We start from the raw sequence: 26288 nt of genomic DNA, 5'->3' as shown, positions 1-26288 counted from the left end.
TTGGGCATGGTACCATTCGTTGCTTGTGGGGACAACAGTATATATAGTTTGATGTGTGTAGAGTAAGTACTCCATGTGTACAGGATAGTATTCATGCATGTGGACAGAGCAGACTATGGCATGGTCGTAGGATGATTGATGGGTATGCGTATATCAAAAGCTGGCTACAGTACTCTGTTCCGACGAGGAGTGGTAGTTTGTATGATGGAAATTCGTAGTGCAGGTCAAGTACTAGGGCCATGTACTATGTACAGTATGTATGGTAGAGGAAAGGTACTGTACCAGTACGTACGTCCGTGTCGGCAATCCCATCCATCCAGCATGCTGGGTAGCTGAATCATGATCGGAGATGGCTACCTACATACGAGGGCGCAGTTCATATAACCATGGAATTAGCGCTGCGTGAACTCGTATTTAGTATAGGGTTAGGCTGTGCCAAGCTCTACTAGCTAGCTAAGCAAGGTTAACTAAATATTATACTATAAGATTTTGTAACACGTTCTAAACCTATTCTAAATATATTCTATACTAGTAATACTATAAGCTACTACTACTATACCTATTACTAACGTATCCCTTTTATCCTATATAAGCAGATTAAAATATATTTAGAATATATTCTTAATAAGTTATAGAAGCACTATTAATAGTACCTTACCCTTAGCTACGTCCTAGATAATATTAGGGTATAGCCTATAGTTAGCCCTAATAGGGTAGTTAAGATAGAGAGTAGAGAGCGCTACTACTATACTAAGATTAATAATAAGGGCACCTTATATAGAGTAAGAACAGGTTCTAAATATATTCTAAATAGGTTCTAATATTCTTAGGCTATTCTAGGTACTAGGGGCACTTTATATACCTATACTAAAAAAGATTATAGGCTTAATATAGCCTACTATAAGGTTAGTAAGGTTAAGAAGACTAGCTAGCCCTCTATAATAGAGGTCTATAAGGTAAAGAGTAAATATATTATTAACTTATTCTTAACTTATTATACTAATATATATAGACTTCTATATAAAGGTTATATATAATTACTAGAATACTCCTTACTATAAGTTATTTAGAATATATTTAAAACCTATTACTAATATATTTTATAGAAGTTCTCTAAGCCTAGCTAGTAGCTACTATAGGCCCCCCTATAAATACTAATACCCTCCTAAATATAATTTAGAAAAAGACTTATAGTAGCTATAATAGTAATAAGGTATAGCCTATAAGAACCTATTAAAAATATATTACTAACTTATTATAGCTTAACTTTATTACTATATCTACCCTACTAAGGATTTAAGGTTATTAGGTTCCTTATACTATCTACGCTTATAATTATCCTAGCTATAGTAAGTTATTTATAATATATTATTAACCTATTCCTAATATATTTTAAGACTATTACTTTAATACTAGTGTAGACCTTGCTAATTCCTACTAGAATACTACCTAGTTCTACTTATAGTATGCTTTTATAGAGCCTAGGGAGGATAGGGAGGATAGAGAAGATACTAGAGAGGGGGAGGGAGATAATAATAGTAATAAGTAGGAATATATTAAGAATATATTAAGAATAGGTTCTAATAAATAATATATAATAGTATATAACCTAAAGGGGTAGTAGTAATTACTAAAATAAACTTTCTACTCTTCTCTTTTTTTTTCTATCTACTAAAGTACTATTTACTTTTATAGGGTCCTTTAATAGTATATAACTTTTTTTTTTAACTTTTATAGGTATTATAAAGCTCTAGTAGTCCCTTAGATTAAAGAAGAATCTAGTATTTATAGGTGTCTAGCTATAACGTATTATTAATATATTCTAAATATATTTTAAGAGACTAGACTTATATCTCCTTTTTACTACTTTTGCTAAATATTATTTATAGTATAAAGGGGAGCAACTATTTACTTCTTTTCTTTACTCTCTACTTCCTCTTTAGCCTCTACTCTAGCTACTACTTCTTATTATAGACTAGCTATCTTAGAGGGTTCTTAAACCTTAGAGGAGGCACTTAGTATAGTCTACTCTACTAGTAGAGAACGTATTATTAACATGTTTAGAATATATTCTTAAGTATTTACTATTAAGCTCCTATAGAAGATCCTTGCTTCTATAATACCTTGTATTATAGTTCTACTATAGTTTACTAGGGCTATTTAAACCTTAGGATAATACCTTTTAAGGTAGTAGATAAGATTGCCTCTATTAGAGAAGTAACACTAAAATAGTTATTAATATATTATAAACGTGTTCTAACTTATATATATATATACTCTATAAAGTTCCTATACCCCTAATCTAGCCTAAATAGCCTAGTAGAAAAGCTTGCTAGGAAATACTATACACCTATTATTTAGGTAGGATATTACAGGAGAGAATACCCTAGTATTAGATAGAAGTAACTTAAGCTTAATATATTACTAGTATAAATCCTACTTAGTATTAGAATAAGTTTATAATATATTCCTAACGCGTTCTATTATATACTAACTTTAAAAGATCTTTATAGACTATATTAACTAGTTATATCTAATAATATTAGGAAAGATAGATAGTAAAATAGTATTAAACTCTTAAATATAAAAAGTTCTTATAGAGTGTAAGAAGAAAGAAGAAGAAAGAGAAGAAGAAAGAATATATATTTATCTACTTATATATGCTTATATAATAGACTAGAATATATTAAGAACTAGTTAGGAACTAGTTACTATATTTATAGACTAACCCTACCTTATATAAAAAGTAGCTATCTCTTTCTTAAGTTTAAACTATACCTTTTGTAATTTAAATAGTGCCTTTTTCTATACAAGTTCTTCCTTATCTACCTCTAGCTTTTCTTTTCTCTCCTTTAGAGCCTAATTACTAAGAAGAGCCTTTTATTATAAAGTTTATAGTTATAGACTAATAATAAGTTAGGAATATATTATAAATGTGTTTTGCAAAGCATACCTTTAGGTTACTATTAGTAGAGGAGAAGAGCCTAGTAGTAGAGAAGATAGAAAAGGGGCTAGTAAACTTCTTTCTAATACTACTCTACTACTTGCCCTCTAGCTTTAGGCTTTTAAGCGTGCTCTTTTATTTCTTATTAGGACTAAGATATATCTAGTTAAGTTAGATATAGTAAGACTTGCTTTATTATTATCTAGAGTATTATTATTATTATAGGACGTGTTCTAAATATATTCTAAATATGTTTTAATTAGTAAATATATATAATACTAGCGTAAGACTTACTTTCTCCCCTTTAAAGCTTTTTAAGGTACCTTTGCTTAAGCCTATTAGGAGTTCTATAGTTATAGCGTATTCTAAACTTACTCTAGGCTTTAAACTCTTTTATATCCTATAGATCTATCTAGTATACACTATATAATATTACTTATATAATTCTAACAGGTTAAGAATAGGTTGTAAACTTACTTCTAAGTAGCCTTAAGAATACTTACATGCTTACTAGTTTTATATCCTTTCTAGCCTGCTTGCTTAGCTATATTTAAATAAGATTCTAGTTTTTCCTATACCTCTTTTAATATTTTACTATAGTATTACACAATCCTAGTAGTAATTACTAGGTTTTTCTTATAGATTACCTAGTTTTAGGTATCTTTAGAGGGTTTGTATTCTAATTATATAAGAATAAGTTAGGAACACGTTTAGAATAGGTTTAGAATATATTTACTTATATAAGAGGAGGTTAGCAAGCTAAAAGTATTCCTTTACTATTAATACCTGTAGTAATTTACTTAGATATAAAGAGGTAGTATTATCTAGCTCTCTTTTACATGCTTTATGAATACTTTTTTATAGATATACTTAACAAAATCTTATATAAGATTAAAGTTGCTAGCGCTAGTTACGCTTATAGGGATTAATTAACTAGAGATAGCGCCTAAGTCCTAGAAACAAGTTAGAAACACGTTATAAATATATTATAGTGCGCTATAAAACTTGCCTATTATCTACTTATTATATATATTAATAGTAGTCCTATAGAATCCCTATAAGTAAATATACCTCTATAATACTTATCTTTTTATAAGTGCTTTACACTTCTAAAAGAAGTTAGTAATAGTAACTTAATATATCTTAGTTATATCCTTATCTATAATAATTTAGCTAAGTGTAATAACTATAACATGTTAGAAACGTGTTACAAACCTGTTCTTAATACGTACGCTTCTTTTCCTATAGGTAGAAGATTACTATTAGAATCTCTACCTATACCCTATATAACCTCTTATATAATATATCTATCTAGAATATATCTTAATCTAATAGAATTAATACCTACTCTTTAAAAAGGTAAATAATTAAGTTACCTAAGCTTAATATAAAGATTTACTATATATACGCCTGTAGTAATATATTAGTAACATGTTCTAAACCTGTTCTCTTATACTATGTATAGTTTTAGGATCCTAATACTTTATCCTCTACTTATAGTATACTCCTTTAAGGCTACTCTTAAATAGGAACTATAGAAGCTTTTTACGCTTTATAATACGTAAGATTTTATCTTTATTTGTAAAGCTAATATACATTTCTTTAATAGAATAGAAACCTTTAAGTTAGAGATAGGTTTAGAGCTAGGTTAAGTTTAGGAACTAGGCTATAATAAGTTAGGAACATATTTATAACAGGTTATAAATAACTTATATTATATAAGCTATAGAGTAAGTATAGGCTATAACACCTTTACTACTTCCTTAATATTACTATTAGATAGTGTTAAGGGAGGAGGAGGTATATATATATATATACTAAAAGAAATAATAGTAAAAAAAGGTATTACTACTATATCTATTAGTATAATTACTTAGAAGGTAACTTTATATAGGATTTTAAATAGAGATCCTTACCCTTATAGATAATTAACGCCTAGAATATATTAGGAATATGTTAGGAATAGGTTATAATATACCTACTACACTTCTTTATCTAGCTTAACTGTGGCTTAACTATAGAATATAAAGCAGGACTACTAGAAAGATTTAATATCTCCCTAGTTAGAAGACCTTATAGATATATAGAGTCTACCTCTAGTAGTACCTAACTAAAATAATGTTTTTTCCTAGTAGTAGATATTAGGCTATAGTTCTAATAGCTAATATATAGTTAAGCCTATTCTATAATTTACTAACTTATTATTAACACGTTTTAAATATATTTAAGTTTTGCTCCCTACCTAATTTACTATAGTCCTTATTATAGGATAATAAGATACCTAGTAGTCCTTATAAATCCTTAAAGAAAAGCGCTTAATAAGGCTATAATAATAGCTTCTTATTTATAGTTCTCTTTATAGAATTTTCTTAGGTACTATACTTTTTAAGGTTTAGATCTAATTATATAGTGCGTTATTAATAATATAATAAGAATATATTTATAATATATTCTTAAGATACTTATACACTTTTACCCTAGAGTATTAGTATTTATACTAGCTTACTAGCTAGCTATTAAAGAATAGTAAAGTTATAGGCCTATTAAGATAGATAGACTAGTAGGAGTATTATACCTACTAGAATTAGAATAATTTAAGAACGTGTTCTTAATATATTACCTATATAGCCTGTATAAGCACCTCTTCTCTTATTAGGTAAGAGCTATCTTTATATTGCTAAACTAGTATTATATACCTATACCCTTAGCTATATAATTAAGGGTATGCTAGGAGAATAGCTGCATGCTTAATAATTGCTAGTGTAAGTAGTAGTCCTTAACTATTACTATAAGTAAGGTATATATTATGCCCCTATAATATATTACTAACCTATTCTAAACTTATTCTATTTACTTTTACTTACTTCTTTAATACTACTACTACTATCCTCCTCTAGCACTTTATATAGTTGCCTAAATTTATCTCTAATATTACTATCTAGTTTAGATATATTATCTAGTACTACTATACTAAACTCTAGTATAGTATTTAGGAACACCTATATATTATTAAGAATAGGTTTAGAATATATTTAAAAAAGATAGTAATAAAAACTACGTTTACTTACTTAAATTATCCTAATTTATACTTAACTATAGGCTAGTTTATATAACTATAAAAATTTGCCGCTGTGACGTGGACTTGAACCTACAGGGATATTCTAACCACTCAGAGTAAAGCCCAAGTCGCCCGACGCTAAACCCATGGTCATATGACATGCCACCACCCTACATACGGCAGATATTGTACAGTATGGCTGCAGCATTTGCACCTGTTCGGCCACGATACCGCAAAAGGGGGTGCTGATCAGGAACCAGGCAAGGGGGGGGGGGGCCGGGCAGGCAACATGGTCTGCATGGCACTACGTGTAGCCACTAGCCAGGATGGAGTTGGTCCTAGGTAAACTGTTTCGAATAAAAGGACTGTGGGGAAAAGTGGAAAGACGGCGATGTTGGTGTGATGCGCGCGTACGCGTGAGAAGGTGCTTTGAGAACCGACCGGCTGGCTCCAGCGAACGCTTCTTTCTCCTCCCACCCATCCCCCCCATGCCCTGCCGCTTTTCTTTTGGTGTCGTTTGTTGTTCACTCCGGCGGCCTTGGCCATGGAGCCTTGTTTTGTGGTGAGTTGGGTAGGGTAGGGTACAGAGTATAGATGGACTCGCCAAACTCACTTGGCATGCTTTGCGCATGTGAAAGAAGCGTGCTGTCTACTTACTCACCAGCCCCCATGTAAACCCACGAGTACAGTACAATACAAACAAGGGCGGTAGCCGCACCAAGGCCGGGCCTTCTTCGGAGCACAGTGTTGCACTCTCCTCGTCCTCGTCCTCCTCTTCCTCCTCTTCCTCCCCCCCCCCCCCCGGCTTGTCAACTGGCCCCCATCGTCTCACCGTGACAGGCCAGAAGTTTGAACAGCCTGAGGCTGAGGCCCTCAGTCTACTGTACTCCCCTACTCTCCCCTCCCCTCTCTCCCTTCCTCTCCTCTCCTCCCCTTCGCCCCGGTCGATATCGGCGACCACGCCTAGCCATGTCCAAGAGCGCCCATTCGCCTGTCTGCACATTGCGTAGCCAAACTGTCGGGCGCACATGGCAGGCATTGCGCGAGTGGGGATTGTACTGTACCACACCCACACCACAACCCCCCCCCCCTTGCCCAACGGGGAAGTCCTTCCTTCCTCCCAACCAGGGTGAGTCGCGGACCCGTGTCCATGTCGCACACACGGCCTGCAAACTCTGTCCCGCCCTACCTACACTACATACCACAGTACATGCTTCGTTACATACTCTAAGAAAATAAACTCGACTAGTTAGGTGCCTGGATGCAACTTCATTCACCCGCCTTTTGTCCCGCCCTTGGGGTTCAGCCGCGCATCATCAATCGTTTACACACCAGCGAACCGCGCCAACAGCAGGAGTGGCGGCAGCAGCAGCAGCAGCAACAGCTACACACACACACACACACACACACACACAGTATGCACATCCATATCGTACAGCAAGCAGTCCACAGTTACAGTGTCCAGTCTTGATCTGCCAAGGTGGACGCTACCATGCGTCGCACTCCGACGGTGTTGGTGGCTGAGGAGGCCTGACCATACCATCGGATCACATCTTCGAGAAGCTCGCAGACTCCGCAGCCTTTGGAAACCGGTCGTCTGGCCCTACCCAAGATAGCCACGAAATTCCCTTCTCCTCTACGGTACAACTACCGATCCGGTGATTGCGCCTGTCTCATCGAGTCCAAGCGCACACTCTTCAATGACATGTCGGATTGGTCGCCTGCGGTAGTCCACTTGCTTGGTAAGTCAGCGGCATCTTCTCCTCCCACGCCCTGATCGCCCAAGGCTCAACCTTCCAAAGATGACACCTGCTGGGGCCATATGAGAGTCTTTCCACCAAACATGGTGTTGAGAGGCCCACTGCTTTCTCAACCAGCAATCCATATCTTCTCAATCTGTCTGAATCACACCTTTGCTTAGTGCACTTCTTCCCACTTGAGTTTATGGACAACCTACTAACCATTACTTGGGCCGTTCTTAGGGACTAGGAACTTTGCCTGTCATGCTCGGCTCTTCACTTTTACTCCCTTCGGAGACTGGTTTCGATGCAAAGTCTACTTTATGCTTTCTTGGAGACGCAGGAGTGCTTCCTTTGTGGAGACGTGTTCTCTTTGTAGTACATGGACTCTCTCTCGGATTGCAACCGGCCCTGGATCTGTTGCATCGCAACGTCTAATCATCGTTTCGACGTGGGCATAATCGTAGTAAAAGCTCGCTCGATCATGTAGCTATGAGTCTACCGGTAGGTCTTGCAGCGCCTGTGATGACAAACCTTGTTCATGCCATAGAGCGTGCCCCACGGTGCGCGGACAGAAACGTCACCATGTGCTCATCGGGTTGGTACCTGCGCAACTGCATTCAGCAGCATGGATTGAACAAAGGTGCCAAGTAGAGGAGAGCAGAATACAGCCGTCCAGCAAGAATAGGACGTTTCCGGGTAATCACCACGGTATGTCATGGAACGAACCGCGGCCTATTACACAACTCTCGTTTATCCTGTATGAGACGATTCGAAGGCTGCTCAGCCCAACAGCTACTCCCACTCACGGAACATCATCAGACAGCTACCAACGGACAATACGGGAGACCACGGAAGACGATGTCGTTTGCTGAATGAATGCCGTATGAGGATATATGTCATGCCTTGCTCTGCCAAAGTTGCACGCGGACGTCCACCGCTGCTGCAAGGCTGCAAGCGTCAAGAGACGTACTTGTGGTGATTTGGGCTGCACAGTCCACCTCGACCCAGATTTTCCCCAGAATTAGACGTGTCCACCAGAATTGCGAATTGCGACTCCATGGAAAATCGCAAATGGTGCTGTTCTACACAAAAAACTGCCATCTATGCCGAGAAAATACTTGTAGCCTCGAAGCCCAATTTACTGATGCATTTTGGTGGGCTATATTTATGCTCGATGTCACCATGACATGACGAGGGAAGGTCAAGAGGCAGACGCAGCGAATTTGCTGGCGCAAATACCCGACAACTCATCTCATCACCTGAGATAGAGATAGCTTCGCCAGGTCAACGATAATGGTCTTGCACCTTGCCAGCAGTCTCCTCCCTTACCGCCACGAGAGTTGTCAGGGAGAAGAAGCCTTGGAATGCGTCATGCGCCACAGGATCGCCACAGCAACCCTGCATCTCTCATATAGAGCAGAGCCTGCAATGCCTGTGTGATGGTTTTGGGATCACGTCAAGTAAATTCAATCATGACGTCTAGTATACTGCAGAGTATTATCTGCTCGTGGCCGAATTCGATTGGCAGGTTGGTACCAATATTCCTTGATTCTATATCCTTCATGCGAGCGCAACCAGATTGAGATGGGCTTCGAGCGTCAGTGGTGGACGCATGCAGCACGCTGATAACCCTGTTTGTACGACGTACGTCTTTTTGACAGCACTGTGTCGTCGCTGCTTTGCTTGCTGGTACTTTGTCCGCGCCATTACATATATATAAGGCAGAAGGTGCATTCTTCGAACCTTTTTGTTTCAAGTGCGCCAGTACTACCAGTATTGCTACATCGTCTTCCACCATCACCGTCGTCACCACTCAAGACATTGCTCTCTCCTTTTGCAACATCACCACCAAAACATCTTCAAGACTTATCCTTCTACTTCGTGACCATGGCTCGCACTCACACCGCCGCCAACGACTACGGTGCACCCGTGACAAACAACCGTTCAAACAAGCTCTACCGCCCTCTAATCATGGCAAACCACGTCCTACACTGGATATCCTCCATCATCGTACTCGGCATCTCCGCCTACTTCATCCACAGATACAGACACAACACCCACCTAGTCTACTGGCTCTCCATCGTACGTCACCCCCCCTCTCCCCCCCTCTCCCTCCCCCCTAACACCGCGCCCCCAGGCCGCCGTCGACGCCCTCCTCTACATCCCCGCCATCGCTCTCCCCGCTATGAAACGCTACAAAGGCCACGGCGCCCCCCTCGCCTGGATCTTCTCCTACCTCTGGCTCACGGCCTTCATCTTCGCCGCACAAGACTACAACTACGGTAGCTGTGCGCTGCGGTCCCCGGCGTTTGTGAACAAGTGCGCGCTTAAGAAGACGATTGAGGCGTTTGCTTTTCTTGCTTTTTTCACTAATGTTGTGGGTACGGCGCTGGAGGCTAGGTTGTATGATGTCAATCGTGTCCGCGGTACCAATCGTGTCCGCGGTACCAATGCAACTCTTGTCGAGGATAAGCATGCTGCCGGTGCGGTTCCGGTGACTTCTACGGCACCGCATGGAACTACTACAACTGCGCCTGTCCACACTACTGTTTAGACGGGGTTCGCATCTCGAATGTGTCGTCGCCGTTGCATGGGGCTTGGACGGCGAAGACGGACGGGTGGTACGAAGGCAGGAACAGTGGTTCTTGTGTCTGGCGCAGATGCTAACAGGAATCGTGGACGTGGAGAGGCAATGTGTAATGTTTAATCGAGTGTGCGTGTGTTTACATCTCAAACGAAGATGAAGGCTGGTTACATTCAACGATAGTGATGAATACCATCAGAGTCGTCATCACACCAACTGGCCTACATTGACACCGTACCGTACATGTCCGCCAAACACTGCTCTTGCTGTGATTGTAATGCCATGTAGCTGACCTCCAATCCACCATGATGATGGATATTCCATGAGTAAAGCCAGATGAGCAACCAAGCGCCCGACCTGCGCCACCAAGACGCGATGGTGCAGGAATCGACAAAGAACCCGCAATCACTTTTGCTGGCAGAGCTCACGCCCTCATTCCCACTCCATACCCGTACGCTCCAGCCTAGAATCGCACATGACCTTTGCAATTCAACATCGATGATGTCTTCTGCAACAGTGCTGCTGACTACTACATCACATTGCACATATTCAATGCAAATGTCGTAATCGGCATACTTCATCAAGCGACATCATACCGGATACAGGATACATTCCCAACAAACACCCTCGTCGACTTGCATCTTCCCCCCCCCCCCCCCAAAAAAAAAGACGAGTCCAAAAAAAAAAGTCCAAAAAAAAAGTCCAAAAAAGTCCAAAAAAAAAAAAAGTCCAAAAAAAAAACTCCTACATCCCCGTAATATTTCAAAGAAGAAAACCTTGCTAAAAGAAAAGGGGGTATACTCATCAAAACCCGGCACCAAGACCCAAATATGCTATTCTTGAGATGACCTTTTTAGTTCTTGCGTCGCTTCCTTTTGCCTGCCGATTGATCCTCATCACGTGCAAGTCCAAGCGCCAACAACGACAACGACAACGCCTAGACGCCATGATCGATGCAAACACCATACCATACCCACATGCTATGCATCACCCATATCTCATGAAAATGGAAACCCCCACTCCATCTTTTCCCCCTCCGTGCCCAATCCAACCACTCACGCGTCCTCTTAGACCCCATAGGGCTGCTCCACCGGTCCACCCGGATGCTTGATACTTTCCTCATCGGCCCTCTTCCCTCCCGTCCCGGGATACCGCTGGGCCAACTCTTCAATCTTGGGTATCAGCTCGCCGATCCTAAATGGCTTGCTGACCACATTATCCATTCCCGCTCCCAGAAGCGTCGCAATCTGTTCTGATCTAGCATTTGCCGTGACCGCGATGATGGGTACATGACGTTGTAGCGCCCCGGCCTTTTCCAGCTCCCGGATTCGAGAGGTGCATTGCAAGCCGTCCATTACGGGCATCTCTTTGTCCATGAGGACGACGTCAATGTGCGGGGCATGAGGGGGGGAGAGCGGGTTGTAGGTTGAGGCTTGTAGGGCGTCGAGAGCTTCGCCACCATGGTTGGCGACGGTGGTGTGGATGCCATGATTTTGAAGTTGGCGTTGTAGGACTTTTTGGTTTACTGTGTGGCTTGATGTTAGCGTTGCTCCTCGTAAAAGGAAAACGATGATTGATTGCATGAGACATACCGACATTGTCCTCTACAATCAAGACCCTAAGGTTATTGGTAGTCCGGGGTCTGACCCGTGAGGCCACCAGCTCCTTTGCTGGTACGGGCGCAAAATCCTTGATTTTTGGCGGGATGGTGCGATCTCTTTCCTTTGCGTTTGATACCTTGCGCGAGAGAGCCAGGGCAGCCATGTCGGTAGTCTCCTGTGGCTCACTACTCCTTCGACACATGACATAGAACGCGAATGTACTGCCCTTGCCTGCTTCTGATGAAACACCAATCTCGCCACCTTGAAGTTCAGTCAGTTCGCGCGAGATGAAGAGGCCTAGCCCAGAGCCACCATAGGTAACATGTGTGCGTGGGCTTGCTTGGGAGAATCGCTGAAAGAGGAGCTTCTTCTCTTCCGCAGTAAGACCGCGGCCGGTGTCTCGTACCGCGAATTCTAGGAAGAGCTCCTCGCCATCACCCCAATCGGAGCCAAAGACTTGTTCAGTCCGCTTGGCTCGCATGGGGAAGTAGCTGACGGCTGGCGCGAGGCTTGCCGAGGGTCGCTCGCGAGACGCTGAGAGGATGACGTGTATAGTGCGGGTGTCTTCGGTGGTTGTGAACTTGATAGCATTGGTAGTCAAGTTGATGAGAACCTAGCAAGGGTCAGCAAAGTCACGAGGAACAAACAGGTGGGACAGTCTGCCTACCTGAAGCACCCGGGACGGATCAATCTTGACCCAATCGACGCCCAACTTCTTGAAGGAGTCGTCCAGTATAAACTCCATATTGATCCCGGCTGTTTGGACTTCGCCCTCGAACATTTTCAAAGCGCGTTGCACGACCTGCAACGGCTGTGCATCCACTGGGGTGACCTGGAAAGACAGAAGTATTGTTAGCTTCTCATGCTACTGCGGCAAAGGTTCCTCAACGGAGCTTACCATGAGCATAGCGCTGTCAAGCTTTGACAGCGTCAATACATCATCCACAATCCTCTTTTGATGTTGCGCACACAAGGCAATTGTCTGTGCTGCATCAATCGAGTCGGCAACGATGTTGTCAGCAATAGTTTGTGACCCCGACGATCGGAAGTCGCCGAGGAGAGTCGAGATCTCGTCTGCACACTGTAGTATGGCACTCAATGGATTACGCATCTCGTGACTGGTGATGTCGATGAAATTTTCTTGCTGCCTCTTGAGCTCCACCGCTTCTTCCATTTTTCGCTTCTGGAAACCTTCTGCCCACTTCTGGGGACTGATGTTGGTGATGCTCCCAAACACACTCTTCAGCATGCCGTGTTCATCCTTTTCAGGGAAGGCCGAAAAGAGGACCCATGTGTCACTCTTGTTTCGGTTCCGATCTTCCCATGGCGCCTTGAATCTAAACTCAATGTTGATAGCAACGGCGTCATCCACCAGACGCTTCCAGTGCCTCAGTATCAAGTCCAAGTCCTCATCTTTGACGTAGTCCATCCACCTATCGGTCCTATCTCGCTCCCGTGGAACCCGGGAGATTTCATACCAGGTATCGTTGCAGTATGTAATCTTACCCAGGTGGTCAGCAATGAAGAGACCGGCTGGAGAGTATTCGGCCATTCGCGTGAACCTTGTCTCGCTCTCTCTGGCTTCTTGCGTACGTGCTGCGAGCTGCTCGGACAGGTTGAAACGATCCTCTGCCGCGAGCCTGGCCGCCTTCTGGCCTCTGCGGATCTCTTCTTCGAACAGGACAACGGAGGCTAGCGAGGTTGCGAGCTGCCTGCTTAGCAATTGCACAAAGAGATTATAGTCATCATCGTAAGGCCTTCGTGGATTGACACCCATGACCAGAAATCCCAACATGGTCTCCCCTGTCGTCGGATGAATTGGACAGATGACAACATCGCGACAAGGATCCCCAAAGCCGCGCCAATCAAGGCCTTCCATGAGAGAATGCGGAAGATCTCCTGTGCCTATGCCAGTCACAACGGGCTTATCCGTCTTCATGACTTCGCGGAAGACGGGCCCAAAACCTTCATTGCCCTCCTTGAGATCGATCTGATCTGGTGCAGCTTGGTGACCGAATGGCACACCCAAAGAGCCTTCCAAATAGCAATACTTGGATCCAGCCCAACTATTGGAGTGCAGGGACGACGAGTCACTATCGTTGTCGTCATTGACAGAGTACAGCATGACGAAGGGACAGTCGAGATCGTTGTCGGTCAAGGCCAACAGGACCTGGCCCCAAAACGCTTTGACGTCTCGAGCCGTTGCCGTACGTTCACCAATCTCGCGAAGTGTGAGCATGCGTCTTTCAGCAATCTTTCTTCTTGTTTTTTCAAAAGCCGGATTGTATAACCCCATCACGGTTCCACCTTCGCCGACCATGGGTATTATGGACCATGAAAAATATGTCTCTTCGAGGAAGCCATTCCGTTTCATGAATAGACAATCATCGTCTTTCATCGTCGCTTGGCCAGTAGTTCGTGCATTTGCAAAGACCTCTTTGACATCATCCCAAATCTCTGCCCACGCAATCTTATAACTTTGACCCATGAGCGCGGGATGTTTCTGACCAGCAAGACCTGTTTGCGGATTAGCACAGTCTTACCGAAAACAGGGATAGCTCGACTACAAACCAATATAAGCCTCATTGTAAACGGCGACGAGCTCATCACCCCAGTACATGGCGGCTGGGTGAGGACTTGCCCTGGGCAGCGATTAGTATGTAGTCTACTGGGACGCCTGGAATCGTGGCAGTGTGAATACCTACATGATGAGATTACACATGGCGCGCAAGTCATTTGACCAATACTCTATGGGTCCCAAAGGCGTCGACGCCCAATCTATAGAGCGCGCAAACAGAATATGTGGCGGGAGTGAGGGCGACATGGCCAGTCTGGTCCAGTCAAAGAAGCCCATGTCGTGATTCTCCTCACCACGACCTGCGTGATGCCTGCCAAAGGAGTCAACATTGCCGGCCGATTGGGCCCGTAGTACGCACTCATTAACAAAGGAAGTTGAATCTTGCGTCGACGGCAAGAGGACAGCCGGTTTCGGGCAGAGACCGCTGCCATCGTCGCGTGAGGCAGGGGCAGAGGGTGCGAGTTGGGCCGGAGCAGATATGGGAGGCGTCGATTCTCCGACAGGCAGTGGCGGATGGGTGCCGAAATAATCTTGTGGTTCAAGCACTGAATCAGAGGAAGAAGTGGCTCTGTTGCTATGTGCAGAATGAAGAGTGGCTGATGAGAGGGAGGGCATTGCAAAATCCATCTGCGCACTTGTGGACGTAATGCTCGATGTGGAACAAGAGGGCAATGCGGCAGACACGACACGCAATCTCTTTCTCATGGTATGACACGTCCAAACGATAGCTCCATGCTCAACAGGAGGTGGGTCCCCTTCGGGCCCTTGGGTAGAAGGAAGATGGCTCATGAGCCAGGCGCGAAAGTGGTGATTGGCAAGTGCAGCCTGACTTTCTGCATGCGAGTCTGGTGGCTTGCCTGCGACGGATTCCCATATCGAGGGGCTGGAGCGGAGGGCATGGTTGGCAAAGAGGACCTGTACATGCGGCGCGTCGGGAGTCTGTGATTGACACTCGTCCAGGTCAATGATGAAGGTTGGCCTCGGATCGTGCTCGAGCAATTCGACGATGCCCACGGAACCCAGCAAATTGAGGGGGTCGCCCTTCTCGCGCTCATAGGGCGAAGTGGTCGGCGCCAGGCTCGACCGTTCCGATGTTCTCCCACTGCCACTCGGGATGCTGGTCGGCGCGGGCGGGCTCTGGCGATTGAAGGTACCCCGGGCCAGTGTCACCGTCCGAATGCCACTGTCCTCGCGCGCATTGCTGAGCATTCTGGCCGCCGCCTCGGAACTGGAGAAGCGCGGCGGCAGGTGGGGGCGGGCGTTGTGTGAAGAGAAGAAGAGCGGGGAGAGCGGGTGAGGACCGAGGCAGGACTGGGCGCTCTGGGGGAAGAGGGTATTGTGGTCGAGCGAGCGCTGGCCGCGGGCGTGTAGTCGTCTGCGCTTGTGCAAGGGCTCGGAAGCGGGGACAGGCGGTCGCGTGGGTGCTGCCGAGGAGAGGGGCGTACGATGATGGGTGATGAAGGGCGCAGCGCGCTTCTGGCCAGCAGTCGCGGGAGGTGTTTTTGTAGCTTGTATCCCGCAATGTTGTCGTGCTCGGCCAGGCGGCGGGGCAGAGGCAGGTTGGCGGGTGGCGGCAGCAGCAGCGGCAGCAGCAGCGGCGTCGTCAGGTCGCAATTCGGGTGGCCATGGGGGCTTGAGAGCAGCCGTTGTGATGGTTAGGCGTGTGAGCGATGTCGCGGTTGTCGCGGTCGTGACGATCGTCGTCGTTGTCGTAGTCGTAGTCGTCGGCAACGGGAGCGGGAGTGCCAGTGGGGGTGCGAAGAGAGGGACGATGGAATTGGTCGCCTCGTGATGTCCTGGCGTCAATGGCCTCCTCTGCTTGGGGCGAGGATCCGCTGCGATCGCCGCCGTGTCGCTGCCAGTGCCAGTGCCAGTGCCAGTGCCAGTGCCTGCGCCAGTGCCAGTGAAGATGGAGCGCGGCTGGGGCATGGAATAAAAAGGATGCGCGTGCTTGACTCGATCGACTGTTTGACTACCCCTTCAACTGACTGGCTGGCTGGCCGACCGACTGGCCCGACTGATGCACGCAACGACTGCTCAGCGGACACCCTCGTCGCGGCAGACACGAACAGGGAGGGTCGGGGCTGGACTGGCGGACGGGTGAGCGGGTGGGCGGACGGCGGCTCCTGGCCGGACTCCTGACCCTTGGTTTGGGCAGGGCAGGGCAGGGCAGGGCAGGGCCAGAACCAGGACCAGGGGAGGGCAAGCAAAAGAAAAAGGTTCCCCCCCCCCAAGAGTCAAGTCGAGAAGAGGCTGGGAGGGTGAATGGGAGGGGAGGTCTGAAGTAGAGGTAGCTAGGTACAATCGCAATCCTCTTCCACTTCACACAACAGGCAGAACAGAAGACAACCTTGGGCCCCTGGGTAGAGTCGAGTAGGCGTTTGTCGAGGGCGAGCTTGTCACCCACCAAAAGGGACGGCTCCCCCCCATCCATCCCTTTGTAGTGCTCGTCGTACCTAAGAGTAGCCAGGGGAAAGAGGGCGCTTGGCCACAGTCACAGTCACAGTAGTAGACACAATCACCCACTTGATTCCCATGAGTTCGCATGTCGATCCCGATGCAGCCAAGAACACGCAATCCTCCCGAGCATGTCTATTCCACTCGATGGAATGCACACAACTGCTACTCGCTACTCTCCTCTCTCTTTCTCTCGTTTTTTCTTGTCGTGTCTCTCTCTCTCTCTCTCTCTCTCTCATCACCCACGAGTTCTCGCACGCACACACAGACATACACAGACACAGACATACAGACACAGACAGACAGACACAGACAGACAGACACAGACAGACAGACACAGACAGACAGACACAGACAGACACAGACAGACAGACAGACACAGACAGACACCCTGACAAAGCAGCCTGATCTCCATCCATTGTCGTCGTCGGTGACCTCTGTGCCAAAACGTCATAGTCAGAGTCTTAGTTTTGCGACGTGGGTTGTGGGGTCGAGTCTCGTTCTCCTCCACGCTCCACGCTCTAGAACCTAATGTTTCCCATCCCTCCTCTTTGCACCCTCCCGACAGTGAACACAACCCCCTCGCCGTCTTGCCCACTGCCTGGCTGCAAACGTTCGGCAACAACAACCACTGCAACGACACAAAACGAATCCCACGTGTCCTCGTCGTGCGCTGCCCAACTGCACCGACAGGCGTACTCAGGCATGCGATGACTAGAAAGCGCGACTTTCCCTCCTTGCTTTGTCCTTCCAGCAATCCTCACCCCGTCACCTCCTGCTCCCCCACCCTGGTTCCGAAGCCTTTCCGAAATATTCCGACGTCTTCCGATGCCATGGCGTGTGTGGCTGAGCAACGTACTCTAGCTCCAATGGCGCATACCTTCGCTAAGCCTCACCTAGCATTCATCAAGACCACCAAGGAATACCATACCAGAATGACAAACTACTAGTCATGTTTACAAAACTTACAAAACAGCCCATCCCCCAGATAATCCGGAATCCAGCCCACATTTTGTACACCCACATAGGTACACTGGATGACGCAGAATTCTTCCCCTGCCGCCGCATCGTGCCCGTGCTGCAGTTTGCAACCAGTAGACACTTGGAGTGTGCCCAGTGCTGAACCAGCAGAGAAGCACTCTGCTCTAGTAGGAGTATGAATCATTCCCGTCTGCATACTAGAGAGTGGCCCGCTGTAACAGACAGAGCCGACAAATTTCACTTCAAAAGCCGCCCGCTCCCCCAGCTCCAATCCAAGAATTGGCAAGCCTCTTCGATACCTTCTTCACTTTCTGACCCATCATCTCCTCAGAAACCATTACATTACTAGATACACAGCCTCACGCTGCCACGCCGCCACCATGGACTTCCTCAAGAAGAAGATGAAGGAGCTAATGGATGACGATAAGCCAAAGGGTGCGACACAATCCAAACATCCATCATCTGACCAACCAAAAGACAATGGCTAAACATCTCTTCAGAGACTCAGGGAGATCATGGGGCTCCTGGCAGTGTAGCTCATGGTGAACGATCGGCTTCTGCTAGCTACTACAACCAAGAACCTCCCACTGCTGGCTATTACACACCGCAACAGCAGTATCCCCCACCACAAGCTCAAGTCCACCCTCAACAGGATCCTCCTCCTCCAGGTCATGCATACCCACACCAGCAGCCGTACGGACAGGGCCTACCCACCCCAGTGGGCCCTCCTGCACCCTACGGTGCTCCTCCACCCATGCCCCCAGGATGGACTCAGCACTGGGATCAGAACAGTCAGCGATGGTACTACACGGAAACAGCAACCGGTCGCACTCAGTGGGATCCTCCCGCCCATCTACCTCCGGGCCCATATGCACCGCCTCCAGCTGGAGCGCCTTACCTAGCTCCGGCTGGCCATGACGAGCGTGGCCTTTTTGGCAACACTCACGGCCACCAAGGTCATGATTACACCCAATCTGGCATGGCTACCAATGAAGCCGAAAAGAAAAAAGAAAAATCCGGCCACTCGACCGCCATGCTCGCCGCGGCTGGTGTTGGCGGTCTTGCTGCCGGTGCCTGGATTGGGCATGAATTGAGTACGTGTCACTTTGCCCACTTTGCCCTCGTAGCCTCTTAGTCTGTGTAGCTCATGATGAACAATAGCCGAGGAGGACGACAAGTCTCAGTCCCAGTCCTACGCTCCGCCTCCTACAGCTGCTGCAGCCGCTGCGCCTGCTCCTAACTCTGCCGCACCTGACCCTTATGCCGCTGATCCTTATGCCGCTGATCCTTATGCCGCTGATCCTTATGGTGCGCCTGCTGCGGATCATTATGGCGATCAGGCCTTTGCCCCGCCTCCCCCAGTCCCGACACACGATGCAGACGGAGATTCGATTTCTAGCAGCGACCGGGAGTCCATGGAGGAGAAGCGGGAGGAACTCATCGAGGCTCAGGAAGCGTATCAAGAGGAGCTTGAGGAGAATTATGATTCAGACTAAGTGCACCATGCTACCCTTATTTCCTATGCGTCGTGTCTTTAGAGAGGGATAGAACAGCTATTCCACGACGAAAGAGTTTGAACTCTGAACTCGCTGGCCCAATCTCAATCTATTGGAAATATCTCGTATTCAGCCTTTGCATGTAACAGCACAACATGCCTTGTAGCCTTTCATCCTCCTCGAACCCATCTCACTCCACATGAACTCATTTCTTCTTCTTTTCTTCCCCACCTCCTCCCGCCCACTCCCCGACATCTCAACAACAGCAATCACAACAATCCAAACAACATTCGCACGTCTCCCCACACAACCAACAGCAGCACAAAGTCGCAAGACTATCGCCCATGTGTCAGCACTCCCGTTCCCCGCCCATGTACTAAAGCGCACAAGGAGACAGACTCACCAAGTATACAAACAGCCCCTGTCCTTCTTTTCCTCGGCCGGTGGTGGCGGTGGACCCTGCTGATACTGCATCTACAGCGCATGCAGCATTAGCCACAATCCCAACTTACAATACGCAATCCCATTTCGTGGAAAGTAACAACGAAATCTTCAGGGAAAGCTTACGGGTGCAGGAGGAGGATACTGTCCCTGAGGAGGAGGAGGACCGTAGTAGCCCTGTTGCTGAGGTGGTGGTGGTGCATACGACATGGCGACTCTTTTGTGTTAGGCGTGACGTTGGATTAAACACTGTTGTGGCTGGTGAAAGTACTATGTTGTGGCAGAGTGGACAGTGTGGCAGGTGAGATCAACTTTTTGTTTAAATCGTGGGTGTGGCAGAGCAATAAGCAACGAGCACCCACCATGTATTCCTAGCAAAGGCTGGTAAGCCCGGGGGGGGGGGGGAATATGACAGCCAACGCTCCAAGCAATTGGCTCGGTCAGTTACCGGGGCTGTGCCAATGGCTAAATGTTCAACATGCCTTTTCAATAAGTGATTGCACAAATTGGAGTTGCCTTACTACCTGCCATGGTATGCGATGTAGAGTACAATACACCCACCACCACCCACGCACCCACACCAGGCTGCTGACACCTCAGCTGCCATTCCGTCGTTGCCGTTCACCCCCGGCAAAATGGACAAATTATCGAGCGCACGACCCGAATCTCCTATTTCGCGCAGTAGAAGAGGCTATCCATCCATGCGGAGGACGGAGCTGATAGGCGCCACAAGGGCCGAGGGGAACAGTGCTGCGCCGTGTGGCAGCAAGTGTGGCACGAGAGGGCTGCCGGTCAGCCACTTTCGTAAGCTTAGGTGCATGGTTTCCTTGTCAGACGCGTATGCGTCTGGGCGCGCGTGATTATTGTGGGAAGATTGCGGGTATTGTCATTGCTATTGGTTTTTGCTCTTTGATTGTTTGAGAGGAAATGGCTTTCTTGTTCGTCGTTTGATGTAAAGATTATCTATCAAGTTGATCATGCGGCGTCCTTTTCCAAGAGTCAAGACTCATCCAAGTCGTCGACTTCCAAACCGCGACTCTGCTCGTTGGTGTCGATTGCACCGATATGAGACAAGCGATGTGAGGTGAGGTGCATACGGACATGCCGTTTCTTCCGCACGCTAACACTAGCTGTGGCGCTACTGTGGGCCTTTACACACAGTAGGCAGCTTTAAGCGGGCCGGGAAACACAAGGAGAAGACGAACGTGTTGTCTCTTATGATGTTAGAAAGGAGATTGGGGAAAACTAAAACTCTTACATGTCGTAGTCTGTCTTAAACATACCATACTTACTAATATGCTCATGATACCCTCCTCCCGATTTCCCCAACTTTCTTGACGCCTCCTTCCTTCTCGTGGACTACTGATTGTGAAACTACAAATCTTCGTAGCAACGACACCGTAGACCATAGGTAAGTCAGTCTGCCACCAAACTCACAGTCATGCACATGACTATCAGCAAAGGAAAATTCGTTGCAAACCTCTTTGCCTGTGTGTCTCAAAGAACTCGAAATGCGAGGCTGGCAGAGGCCTCAACAGCTCGTCTTCGACAGATTTATCGTGTGATTCGTTGGTACAATGCCATTTTTTTCGGCGCGCTATAGGACATTCAGAAGATAGAAAAGTGTAATGTGGTCACTAATGGATGATCGTCACGACTCAAAGTTACTGTTCAAAAATCCGAAAAGAATTGGCCTTTATACCTGGAGGGCTCGTCATTGAATGTGCTTCTACTCTGCGTTCTTTAGAGAGAGCGAACACACCATATATTTGCGACGATGAAATTCTTAATACAATAGTATGAGGATTTTGACACTTGGTGCGATTGCTGGTCTGCACCTTGGATTACCCACTCTTGAATCGTAGACTTACCTAATCCAGCTGCACCGCATTCTTCCAGACTATGGGGATCAAGTTTGAAACCTCGAGTCTTTTGCAATCCCATAGTGTGTCAGTAGTCTAAATAAAATCTCTCGGGCCCAGAGCTTCCGTAGACCAAGTCTGTCGTTCATTAGCATCTTTGCAATTACAATATTGTGTGGCAGTTGAGAGAAAAACATAACAGAGAAGAGTGACTGAACAAAGTTCTGGTGCATGCAAAATGGAACCCCACATGCGATAAGCTGTGTCGTGCAGATATGTTCAGGTTATCTGGGATGACAGGATGAGGCAAACGTGCATTTGCGGGCTGTGGAGTTGCAAGGTTGGCGAGGAGGGAGTCCTATCGATTTTGAAAGTCTGCACGACCAAAAGTAAATTTGCGAACAATGCTGCTTAGTCGTCTGTGCTGCACAAACAGTATGCTTCGATGCCAGAAATACCCGAGGGCCAAAAATTTCCAGGTATACTGGTTGTTATGCGTCTAGGAACACATAAGCAGCTGGAATATAGAAGGGAAGCATATCAAGATTTACTGGTCGAAGTGGGGAGGAACAAAGCCATCATAGCCTGAGAACTTATAGATCTTTCCTGCTTTGTGCCTTACGGAGAGGGCGCAAGACAGCGCAGGGGTCTGGAGGAGGGGTGGCCGAAAGGCTGATAGTAAACGAGTGAGTTCAACAACAGGTTCAACCATGGTACTATTCGGTCCGTGAAGACTGCATGTAATCAATCAGGGACGTAGTGGGTGAGGAGATTGCAAGTGGATAGATCATCTTGATTGATGGGGTGAGCAACTCCGTCCGTACATGGCCCTCTCCACGTACCACGGACTTGGCTCTATCCCCATCTTCTTGGTCGCTCCTCCAGACTTGTTGGAGAAAGGTGGCCCCCAATGAACAGTGAATTTGTGATGCTCTCCGCAACCACGGCGCTTCCTGCTTCGGCCTTCGGCAGGGAAATAGCCGCCCATGAAGCAGAAAGAGTGGGTTTGCTTCTTGTCAACCCCAGGATCAACTGGAATTTTGGAACCCCCCCACCCCTATAGATTAAATTTAGTGCGATAGGTAAGTCGGTAAGTCGACATCCGTATTCGTTGACTCAGAAGTGATAGTACACAGTACTATCACACCGCATCTACATTCAACAGAAGGTCGAACATGGCTCTCGTTGTATATTTGTTTGTGTTCTGAATGTGCTTGTCTTCGCATGTCAGATTCTTGATTCTACTTGATACATGAGTGAGATTGTACTGCTGAACTGAGCGATCATGTGATTGAATCGCAGGTCTGCGTTTGCGGGGATGGTCGCTGCGAAGTGGTCAAAACAGACGGCTGCTAGGCAGTCAAGATGCAATGAGTGAGTACTATAACTTGGCGTTGCATGTATTGACCATGTGTTGTGTGGTTCGGGGCGAATTGATCCTCATTCCTGAATCGTGTCGTCTCTGGAGCCTTTGTTGTTGTCTGAGGTTGCGATGCGGCGTGGGTCCGGAGTCGCCCAAAGAGGCAGCCCGACGGGTCATCGACATGGGGGAATTCAGCTCGCAGATCACAATCTTGGCCCCTCAACGTCCACTGCATAACAGTATGCCAGCTAAGTCCTGACGATTTGTTGTAGTCAGCCATGGCAGATATACCTGCCGGTATGTCCACAAGACCGCTCTTGCCGCAAACATGCGTTCAACCGAGCCGCTTCGCTTTGCCCATCACTGGTCAGTAGGAGTACCTAGAGTACCACCGAGGCCCTTTCGACATGGCCAAAAATTCTGTCAACCAAGACCAACAGATATTCACTGATCTTGCGAAAGTGACGTCGTCCCGGCCGGCTTGATTCATGGGATCGGCTTAAGACCCCGCCAGCTCTTACGGCAGCGTAACCGGGCATGGACATGTCAGTCCAACGACAGTGTAGAGAGTTGTCTTGTGGTGCTCCTGGTTCCCACCCTCCATCTTGACTTTCGGACAAGATCGGCGCCAAGCTGAAGAGGCTGCAGAGCCTCATCGCGCACGGCCCGCAGAACCCTGCATGCAGTTGCCGCTGGATGACGTCGCGCATTCCATGGGTTGAGAATGAGAATGGGATTTGTTGGCTCATGTGAAAACTCGGGACGCCACGCTATCCAGCACGAATACTCTACTATGGTCTATGCGAACTGACTGGATTCACTGGAATCGCCGTCCAACAAATCAACTCCTCAAGCTTCAACACTGGCCTAGGTAGAGTACTCTGCTCTTGGTGCGCCGTTGTTCTCATCCATCCATGCTCCTCGCTGGTCTGAAGTCATGGCGGCTTCATGGCCCGAGACCAACCACTGTTCGGCCAGTATGCAAGACTTGACAAAGTATTCACAACAGCGTCGTGGTATGACGTTGATGTGGAGGGAACTCACACTAAGACGAAAACTGCTCGTTGCCGAGCACTGCTTCTCCCACCCCAAGCCTCCTCCGCTCCTCTTGGATTGGACCATAGCGTCTTGCTCCACCGACAGTCCCTGCAAGTTCGCCTTATCTCCACAGTTTATTTCGCGCTTCCGTCGTCAAGAGCATCACGTTGCATTGCAACACCAGCCAAGCCCGAGATGCTGGGAAAAACTGTCATCTTAGTCTACTCCACGTGTAAGACGATACTCGGGTAGCGTAGGTTGGAGTGGGTCTCCGGTGGACTCGCTCAAGGACATTGTAAACCGAGTTAGCGACTTGGTGTGTTGAGGATCATCACTTAAAGGTGATTCATCTCCCCATCCCCCCCACGATTCTTCCCCTCAACCTTTCCTCTCCATAGCTACAGCTTCCACCTCTTGTAGCAAGATGGCACCACGCATCAAGGAAACCGAGGGCGGTGTCCCTACCTACTGGGGCCAATCCGGCCGGATGCTCCAGGTCCTTGTCACTATTGTTGCGACTACAGATTTCCTGCTCTTTGGATACGACCAAGGTGTCATGAGTGGTATCATTTCCGCCGACGCATTCACCACCGCTTTTCCTGAAGTCAAAGATGACAGCACTTACGAAGGTTTCGTGGTTTCCATCTACGCTGTTGGTTGTTTCCTTGGAGCCTGCTTTATCTTCATTGCTGGTGACAAGCTTGGACGTCGAAGATCCATTTTCCTTGGAGCTACAGTCATGATAATCGGTGTCATTCTTCAAATCGCCATCAAGCCCGTCGGTTCCGGCGCAACAGCCCAATTCATCATTGGACGATGCATCACCGGTATCGGCAATGGTATCAATACATCCACCATCCCCACCTACCAGGCCGAGTAAGTGAAATGGAATACAACCACATTGGATTCCCGCTAACAAGCCCAGATGTTGCAAAGCGAAGAATCGCGGCAAGGTCATTTGCATTGAAGGCAGTATGGTTGCTATCGGTACCCTCATCGCGTATTGGATCGATTACGGTTGCTTGTACGGACCGGATGACTTCTCGTGGAGGTTCCCGATCGCTTTCCAGGTTGTCTTCGCCATCATCGTGATCGGAATGATGATCAGCCTGCCAGAATCTCCTCGATGGCTTCTCACTCATCACCGTGAGGAAGAAGCGGCTACTGTGCTTGCTGGTCTCAACGGTCTACCTCGCGACGATCCAGAGGTGCTTATCCAGATGGGCGTCATTAGAGATGCTGTCAGCGCTTCCGGCGGTGGTGGCAAGGTCCCCAGCAAGGCTCTTCTCACCAATGGAAAGACTCAGCATTTCCGCCGCGCGATCTTGGGTGCCTCATCGCAGATGATGCAACAGCTGTCTGGTTGCAACGCTGTCATTTACTACTTCCCTATCCTGTGCCAGGATGTGCTTGGCACCGACCACAACCTTGCCCTTCTCTTGGGAGGAGTCAACATGATTGTCTACGCCATCTTCGCTACCACTTCATGGTTCCTCATCGAGCGTGTAGGTCGTCGCAAGCTCTTCATTGTCGGGACGATTGGGCAGTGCCTCTCCATGGTTCTGACATTTGCATGCCTGATTCCGGACACTGAACAAGCTGCCAAGGGTGCGGCCGTCGGCCTCTTCACATACATTGCCTTTTTCGGCGCTACCTGGCTTCCGCTGCCTTGGCTGTACCCTGCTGAGGTTAACCCTCTCAAGACCCGCCAGAAGGCCAATGCTTTCTCAACCATCAACAACTGGCTCTGGAATTTCTTCATTGTTATGATCACCCCTGTCCTCATCACCGGTATTGGCTGGGGCACCTACCTTCTTTTCGCGGCCCTAAACGCCTGCTTTATCCCCATCATCTATTTCTTCTACCCTGAGACCTCTGGTCGCTCTCTTGAGGAGATTGACCTCATCTTTGCCAAGGGTTACATTGAGAAGATGTCGTACGTCCACGCAGCCAAGCAGCTTCCAGCCATGAACGAGGCGGACATCGCCCGCGCTGTACGTGAGTACAACCTCGCGGATAGTGACGTGGAGAACCGATCTACCGATGGCTCGCTCAAGGAGAAGCGCGAGCAGGATGAAGGACTCATGCCTCAGGTCGGTGCACAAGCTTAGATGCTTTGTATCTTGGTCCTGCTGTTGCTGAG

The 26288-nt window shown here is 47.3% G+C and overlaps 8 protein-coding genes across 8 annotated transcripts; 4 read left to right on the top strand and 4 right to left on the bottom strand.

Annotated features, from left to right (window-relative positions):
- Window positions 1-9631: 9631 nt before the first annotated feature.
- On the top strand, window positions 9632-10298 carry IAQ61_001119 (uncharacterized protein; the record flags this gene model as incomplete). Its single annotated transcript, XM_003841100.2, has 2 exons — window positions 9632-9826; window positions 9882-10298. 2 exons carry the CDS (start codon window positions 9632-9634, stop codon window positions 10296-10298), a joined length of 612 nt encoding a protein of 203 aa, XP_003841148.2.
- A 709-nt stretch (window positions 10299-11007) lies between these two features.
- IAQ61_001118 (uncharacterized protein) lies at window positions 11008-17102 on the bottom strand. The gene is made up of 6 exons (XM_003841101.2): window positions 14635-17102; window positions 14501-14571; window positions 12828-14446; window positions 12597-12761; window positions 11921-12542; window positions 11008-11853 (listed from the first exon to the last, which is right to left on the bottom strand). Exons 1-6 carry the CDS (start codon window positions 16434-16436, stop codon window positions 11396-11398), a joined length of 4737 nt encoding a protein of 1578 aa, XP_003841149.2. The 5' UTR covers window positions 16437-17102; the 3' UTR covers window positions 11008-11395.
- Window positions 17103-18215: 1113 nt separating this feature from the next.
- On the top strand, window positions 18216-19537 carry IAQ61_001117 (uncharacterized protein). The gene is made up of 3 exons (XM_003841103.2): window positions 18216-18380; window positions 18446-19039; window positions 19107-19537. The coding sequence occupies exons 1-3, from the start codon at window positions 18326-18328 to the stop codon at window positions 19439-19441; spliced, it is 984 nt and encodes a 327-aa protein (XP_003841151.1). The 5' UTR covers window positions 18216-18325; the 3' UTR covers window positions 19442-19537.
- A 109-nt stretch (window positions 19538-19646) lies between these two features.
- On the bottom strand, window positions 19647-20247 carry IAQ61_001116 (uncharacterized protein; the record flags this gene model as incomplete). The annotated part of the gene is made up of 5 exons (XM_066094984.1): window positions 19647-19672; window positions 19748-19776; window positions 19845-19915; window positions 20009-20097; window positions 20154-20247. 5 exons carry the CDS (start codon window positions 20245-20247, stop codon window positions 19647-19649), a joined length of 309 nt encoding a protein of 102 aa, XP_065955292.1.
- Window positions 20248-20859: 612 nt separating this feature from the next.
- Window positions 20860-21485, top strand: IAQ61_001115 (uncharacterized protein; the record flags this gene model as incomplete). Its single annotated transcript, XM_066094983.1, has 3 exons — window positions 20860-20961; window positions 21287-21293; window positions 21346-21485. 3 exons carry the CDS (start codon window positions 20860-20862, stop codon window positions 21483-21485), a joined length of 249 nt encoding a protein of 82 aa, XP_065955291.1.
- Window positions 21486-21913: 428 nt separating this feature from the next.
- IAQ61_001114 (uncharacterized protein) lies at window positions 21914-23398 on the bottom strand. The gene is made up of 4 exons (XM_066094982.1): window positions 23127-23398; window positions 22587-22801; window positions 22296-22478; window positions 21914-22261 (listed from the first exon to the last, which is right to left on the bottom strand). The coding sequence occupies exons 1-4, from the start codon at window positions 23385-23387 to the stop codon at window positions 22156-22158; spliced, it is 765 nt and encodes a 254-aa protein (XP_065955290.1). The 5' UTR covers window positions 23388-23398; the 3' UTR covers window positions 21914-22155.
- A 576-nt stretch (window positions 23399-23974) lies between these two features.
- Window positions 23975-24229, bottom strand: IAQ61_001113 (uncharacterized protein; the record flags this gene model as incomplete). Its single annotated transcript, XM_066094981.1, has 1 exon — window positions 23975-24229. The coding sequence occupies one exon, from the start codon at window positions 24227-24229 to the stop codon at window positions 23975-23977; it is 255 nt and encodes an 84-aa protein (XP_065955289.1).
- A 340-nt stretch (window positions 24230-24569) lies between these two features.
- Window positions 24570-26256, top strand: IAQ61_001112 (uncharacterized protein; the record flags this gene model as incomplete). The annotated part of the gene is made up of 2 exons (XM_003841107.2): window positions 24570-25021; window positions 25071-26256. 2 exons carry the CDS (start codon window positions 24570-24572, stop codon window positions 26254-26256), a joined length of 1638 nt encoding a protein of 545 aa, XP_003841155.2.
- Window positions 26257-26288: the final 32 nt, after the last annotated feature.

The sequence above is a fragment of the Plenodomus lingam genome (assembly GCF_022343315.1).
Source record: "Plenodomus lingam strain CAN1 chromosome Unknown contig_11, whole genome shotgun sequence".
Lineage (NCBI taxonomy): Eukaryota > Fungi > Ascomycota > Dothideomycetes > Pleosporales > Leptosphaeriaceae > Plenodomus > Plenodomus lingam.
The sequence above is the reverse complement of the archived record's forward strand: the minus strand, read 5'-3'. Positions and strand labels throughout refer to the sequence as shown.